Source organism: Hemitrygon akajei, chromosome 23, assembly GCF_048418815.1.
Source record: "Hemitrygon akajei chromosome 23, sHemAka1.3, whole genome shotgun sequence".
Taxonomy (NCBI): domain Eukaryota; kingdom Metazoa; phylum Chordata; class Chondrichthyes; order Myliobatiformes; family Dasyatidae; genus Hemitrygon; species Hemitrygon akajei.
This window is the reverse complement of record NC_133146.1, coordinates 35,788,239-35,795,040: the sequence shown is the minus strand read 5'-3', so window position 1 is coordinate 35,795,040 and position 6,802 is coordinate 35,788,239. Positions and strand designations below refer to the sequence as shown.

The 6,802-nt window shown below is 40.9% G+C and overlaps 1 protein-coding gene across 1 annotated transcript; it reads right to left on the bottom strand.

Moving 5' to 3' along the window:
- Positions 1 to 736: 736 nt before the first annotated feature.
- LOC140715037 (interferon-induced protein with tetratricopeptide repeats 1-like) lies at positions 737 to 2,560 on the bottom strand. The gene is made up of 2 exons (XM_073026764.1): positions 2,502 to 2,560; positions 737 to 2,189 (listed from the first exon to the last, which is right to left on the bottom strand). The coding sequence occupies exons 1-2, from the start codon at positions 2,558 to 2,560 to the stop codon at positions 737 to 739; spliced, it is 1,512 nt and encodes a 503-aa protein (XP_072882865.1).
- Between the last annotated feature and the right edge of the window lie 4,242 nt (positions 2,561 to 6,802).

Genomic DNA, 6,802 nt, shown 5'->3' with positions numbered 1-6,802 from the left:
GTTCCACCAGCATTTTGTGTGTGTTGTTTGAATTTCCAGCATCTGCAGATTTCCTCGTGTTTGCTTTTGACATACACACCCAAGCTTGTTTGGAGTTTTGCAGATACATTGTCTTGGTTGTTAATTATTATGAATGAAAACTCTGATCATATTTTGTTGTTAAAAACATTATCTTTTTGAAATTTCATTAGTGATCCCCAAAACCCCTCCACTTTCACTTCCCAGTCATCCCCCTTCCAAACCACTCCAACACCACACTCAGCAGGTTGGAATCATGCTGTTAAGGATTTGTTGCTCATTTTCGTTTGATTTTGTCAAGACAAGACCAACTTCTGCTTTGAAGCTTTAATTACCAAAACACATCCTTACAGGATATTTTACAAAGATCCTTAAGATAAAATCAAACTCCATATATTTGAAAAATAAATTACTTTCAAATGTTTAAAATTTGAAACAACCAATGTGGAAAAATTTTTGATTTCTCATTTAACTCCACTTTTGCTGCAGTATCCCAAATCCCATTTTTCCAGTGTCCAGAGAAGCACAATTAAATTCAGTTTGTTCAGGGTACTTGGGGAATTCATATATTTAAAAGAAACAGAATAGTTTGATCCAGTTACAAAGGGACCGATTTTGCAATTTGAACACTAATGAGTACGAGAAGGTGCTAAGAGGATATAACTGGTAAAGCAACACCCCACCAAACCTATCCTCAGATCAGATGGAAATGCATCTTTTAAACATCCTGGTGGTGCTCAGATGTTAATTGAGAAAGAGCACTCACATATTCCTCATTGCCAGGATCAAACTTCAAGGCCTTCTCAAAGTATTCAGTCGCTTTATCCTGGATCCCATTCAGCTGATACAGAATTGCTTTAATACCAAGAGCCTTGCTGTCTTGTGCATTTATTCTAAGTTTCCTATCTGCCCACTTCTCCAAATTGATGCGACATTTGTTCCATTCTCTTGATTTATATTCAATTTTCACTCCTTTCAGGAAGAGGCGAACAGCATTTGTTTCAGATTTCTTCTGGTACAGTTCAAATAACCCAGCTTCCAGACATATACGCTGCATATTCTCTGGATGAATGTCCACTAACTCCACCAATCTACAGTAGGTCTCCTCTGCTCTGGAATATTCCCTATTTGTTATGCAGATCTGTGCAAAGTCCAGCTGTGGTTGAATAGCTGACCTTGGACGGTGCTCAAAAGACTTTTCAAAATGATACTTGCACAGGTTGATCAACTCAGCTTTCTGATGAAATTCAAGATTGCGACGATATCTGCTACGAGAGTATTCCAGCTTACTTCTGTAGCACAATCCAAGTTGGTGGTGTAAGAAACAAGAGTATGGAGTTAATTTGAATGCTTTTTGCAAGAGCTCGATTGCTTTCTCCACAGATCCCCTTTGTCTATAATATTTTGCAGCAAAGCAAAGCACATTTGGAAGATCAGATGTTTTCTTCAATGCTTGTTCAACTAATTCACTTGCTTCCTCATTTTGCTTTAACCTCTGCAGTTTTAGAGCCAACAGCACCATGGCCACAGCATCATCTGGATCAAGCTCCAGTACTCGTCGGAAATACTTCACTGACTGACTCTGATCACGACACTCTGGGGTTCCAGAAAATGCTTCCAGCCGATACAGCGCAATCGCATATCCCATTATCCACTCCGTGTTGTCAGGATCTTGCTCCAGAGCCTTTGCAAAGCATTCCTTTGCCTCCTCATAGTATTCAGAAGCAGAACCCAACAATGACCATCCCTTCTCCCCGTACACCTCGGGTGTCATTGCTGTATAGCGAGGGCCATCACTGAGCGGTTTACAGATCATCTCCAGCTTGTCGAGATAGGACTGGGCCTCGGTCAGATGTCCCATGTGGTAATGCACCCAGGCAAAGTTTCCATAGGTGATGATGCTTCTTCTTTCAAATTCATCTTTGTACTTCTCCCTCAGAATCTTTTCAGCTTCCTTTAAGTTTTCAATGGCTTCTTCAAAATTACCCTGAAGACAGTTTACAAAAGCAAGATGATTGTATGATGCAGCTTGATATTTTACACCCAATGTCAGAGAATCTTGCAATTTGAACATCAGACCGTCCAAGTCAATAGTTTCCTTCTGTGGCCTCCATGTGAAGTGACACTGCAGCTGATTGAGCTTCTCTTTCAATAAATCTCCCGGTGTGTTGCTGCAAGAGAGAAAAAACGTAATCATGAATTCCATCTCAGATCACTTGATGCAGGTCTGACCTGCAATCCCATAAAACGCAGACTTACTAACTGTATCAAAGCTGCCTTTTAAAGATTTATTTTATAATAATGGCATTGAAAACCTGGAAATGCTCAGCATTCAGTCTGCATCTGAGAAAGGAGAATGTTTCAGATCAGTAACCCAATATGAAGAATTGATTCATGTGATGAAGATGGAAATGTGTCTCCTGAACAGCCAAGGCAGCTGATCTGTTGCTTTGTTACACTGATGCTGGACTTGGTTTTATTACCAGACGTTGAGCTCTCCCACTATTGCAGACTTTTGTTTTTTTGCCAGCAGCCTGAGCATAGCTCCAGATCTCGGTACAGAGAAGTGGTGCTTTTCCCCAGACAGCCACCAGTACTCAGACTCAATGTCTAGAAGATTGAGAACTTCAATAAAATTAGTGAGATAAAGCTGTTTTGTGAAGTCCACTGAAGTCTGGCAATTTACGAGTTGCCAGACCAGTTCACAGAACAATTACATGGGCATCGTCCCCTGATCCTGCTGCACATTTCTGAAAGAACATAGACCAGCATAGAACATAGAACATGTTGTACCGACCTTTAACCCTACTCTGAGATCAACTCTGCTTCCTGCTTTCTCCCAAAGGAGATGAATTTGCCACACCGTGGATGCAGCTCCTCCATTCTGTCCTGAAAGCCGTTAGGGGCTGGAAATTATGACAGTTTAGAGTAGCATGTTCCTCTGGTGTATTACCTCAGTACTGAATGCACCCCATAGGCTCCAACGTACTCAAATCTACATGGCTGTAGTGTATGGCAGAGTTGAGTCAACTCCTGCTTCTAAAAACTTTGAAGATTAAAGATGAACTTTCTTTGTCACATGTACATCAAAACATACTGTGAAATGCATCGTTTGGCATCGTATTAGATCAAAAAGAATTGTGCAGGACATTCGGTAAGTGTGTCAGCACGTTTCTGCCACCAAATACTCACTAACCCTAACCCGTACATCTTTGTAATATAGGATGACAGTCGAGTACCCAGAGGAAACACACACAGTCACAGAGAGAATGTCCACATTCCTTACAAATTACCGTGGAAATCAATCCGTGGTAAAGTGATTGCGCTGACTGCTAAGTTTTTCAAATAATGTCATTGTTCTCAGTCGTATTCCACCGAAGACCCCTGTTTGAGGAAGACAAGTGCAGATAAACCGACTTGATCAGACTCCTACTCTCCTACTCCTCTTGCCTCTCCTGCCGTGAGTAAGGATTATTTTTGATCACTTGAACTTGCTCTTGGATCTAGCGATCATACAGTACAGAAGACTCTTAAGAAGTCAGGAATCAGATGCAAATCTTGTGTTTACAGCCATTTTAATTCATGTTAACAACAAAAAATAACAGTAAAGCACTGCAGTTCCCTGCACTGTTTCCACCCCAGCAGAGTAACGTTGGGATCTCCCTACAGTCTCGTCATTCAACTGCCGTGTTAGCCTGTGTGTCCACTTTCAGTTTTTCAAAGTTATTACACTATGATCCACTAATTTTGGTAAACCACCTCCTCTATAATAATCTGTACATAAAGATAAACTGCAAGGAAACGTCCTTTACCTCATGATGTTCGTTGGATGGAAAGCAATTTGTGCTCTTTCTCAGTTTGTGCGGTTCTTCTTCTGCTGAGTCTCCGTTGTTGCGTCTGATGTTTGACCTGACAACCCTTTATACTATCCATTACTTCCTGATTATCACCAGAAACTCAAATTCAAAGTCTATTGATAACACTGAGACAATTAAAAACAATTTGGAAGCATTTTCTGCTTCAGCATTGCTTAGCCATAGAAATAATCTACGTGTCAGCAAAATGCCAGTATAATGGGTTGTTCTGACCATTTGTTTTCAAATAATTATAATTTTCCCTTTTTCTAATTATCAGCAATCTGCAATTCTGGTCACATTTGTAGTGCCCTGGTTGACATCTTTACTGTAGGTATTTCATTTATCAGTTCTGTAAGAGCTGTTTGTTCTGCTTTCAGTCTGTTTTGGTTATTGATGAAGATAAGTGATGTTGTGGAATGTGTGCCATCCAATTAGTGGGAGGTTTTCTTGGTGAGGGACAATAAGGTAGGTCTTGGGCTTGTGTTCGGTGAGAGATGGAGAGAGAAGATGCTGGGGAGAACCAGTCATAGCGTACAATCCAGTGGTAGACCCGCTCATTCGAGATGGATTGTGAGCGACGCTCGGAAGGTGGTGTGTGATTTCACGCTGATTGAAGGCCCAGCGTGTGAGTAACAGAGAAGTTCAGGATGAGCTGCACCTTGTGCACATTTGCCTGTTTTATTAGAATGGGCCCTTTTCTTTCTGTTATTCTTACTAACACTTTAACATAGAAACATAGAAAACCTACAGCACAATACAGGCCCTTCAGCCCACAATGCTGTGCTGAACATGTCCTGAGCTGAAAACTACCTAGGGTTACCCATAGCCATCTATTTTGCTGAGCTCTATGTACCTATCCAGGAGTCTCTTAAAAGACCCTATCATATCTGCCTCCGTCACCGTTGCCAGCAACCCATTCTACACACTTAACACTCTGTGAAAAAAATTTACCCCTGACATCTCCTCTGTACCTACTCTCAACTCCTAAAAACTGTGCCCTCTCATGTTAGGCATTTCTATCCTTGGAAAAACCCTCTGACTAATCACACGATCAATGCCTCACCTCATCTTATACCCCTCTATTAGGTCACCACTCAACCTACACCTCTCCAAGAAGAAAAAGTAAAGTTCACTCAACCATTTCTCATAAGGCATTCTTCCCAGTCCAGCCAATTCTCCTCTGCACCTTTTCTATATTTTCCACGTCCTTCCTTTCCGTGACGTGACCAGAACTGAGCACAGTACTCCAACTGGGGTCTGACCAGTGTCTTATACAGCTGTAACATTACCTCTCATCTCTTAAGCTCAATCCCACGGTTGATGAAGGCCAATACACCGTATGCTTTCTTAACCTCACAGTCAACCTGCGCAGTAGCTTTGAGTGCCCTATGGACTCAGACATCAAGATCCCTCTGATCCTCCACACTGCCAAGAGTCTTACCTTTAATAGTATATTCTGCCATCATATTTGACCTACCAAAATGAACCACATCAAACTTATCTGGGTTGAACTCAATCTGTCCCTTCTCCTCCCAGTTTTGTATCATATCGATATCCCGCTGTAACTTCTGACAGTCCTCCACAATATCCACAACACCCCCAACATTTGTGTCATCTGCAAATTTACTAACCCAACCCTCCACTTCCTCATCCAGGTCATTTATGAAAATGACTAAGAGAAGGAGACCCAGATCAGATCCCTGAGGCACTCCACATGGAGACTGACATCCATGCAGAATATGACCCATCTACAACCACACTTTGCCCTCTGTGAGCATGCCGATTCTGGATCTACAAAGCAAGGTCCCTTTAGATCCAATGCCTCCTTACTTACTCAATAAGCCTCCCATGGAGAACCTCATCAAATGCCTTGCTGAAATCCATATACACTATATCTACTGTGTTACCTCCGTCAATGTGTTTAGTCACATCCTCAAAATATTCAGTTAGGCATGTAAGGCATGACGTGCCTTTGACAAAGCCATGCTGACTATTCCTCATCATATTATGCCTCTCCAAATGTTCATAAATTGAACCTCCCCGGACCTTTTCCAACAACTTACTAATCTCTGAATTAAGTCTCACAGGTATTGAGTGTTTTTGGGACCTGTTTATCTCAGGATCTCTTGCTTCATTTGACCAATTGTCAACTAAATTTGCACTCCCAAAAACACATTTTTAAAGGTACCTTCAAAATAGAGATTTCTTACGTTTCCAATTAACTACTTTTCCTATAAGTCCTGATAAAAATTTATTGGATGATCTTTTAAATTTAAAACCTTTTGTTAATGGTTCTATTACCAGTATCTATAACTTGTCGATTGATTCTAGTCAAGACTTTTTAGATAAAATAAAAAAGCTTGAGAGGATGACCTAAATTGTCAGATTTCTAATGATAGATGGAATAAAATTCTTAAACGGGTTAATAAATCAGCTTTCTGTGCTCGTCATTCTCTTCTACAATTTAAAGTGGTTCATAGAGCTTACATTTCTAAACAGAAGCTGTCCAGTTTTTATCAGAATGTTTCTCCACTTTGTAATAAATGCAATTCTGCTGATGCCTCTTTAATTCATATGTTTTGGTTTTGCCCTGAAATTGAAAAGTTTTGGCGAGAAGTATTCTATACCTTCTCACAACTTTTTAGGGTCCACTTTGACCCAAATCCGCTCACTGGTCTATAGTTTACTGGCCTATCTCTACTCCCTTTCTTGAATAATGGAACAACATCTGCAAAGCTCCAATTGTCCAGAACCTCTCCCGTCCCCATTGATAATGCAAAGATCATCTCCAGAGTCTCAGCAATCTCCTCCCTTGCGTCCCATATTAGCCTGGGGTACATCTCATCCGGTCCCAGAGACTTATCCAACTTGATACTTGCCAAAAGCTCCAGCATATTCTCTTTCTTAATGTCTATATGCTTAATCTT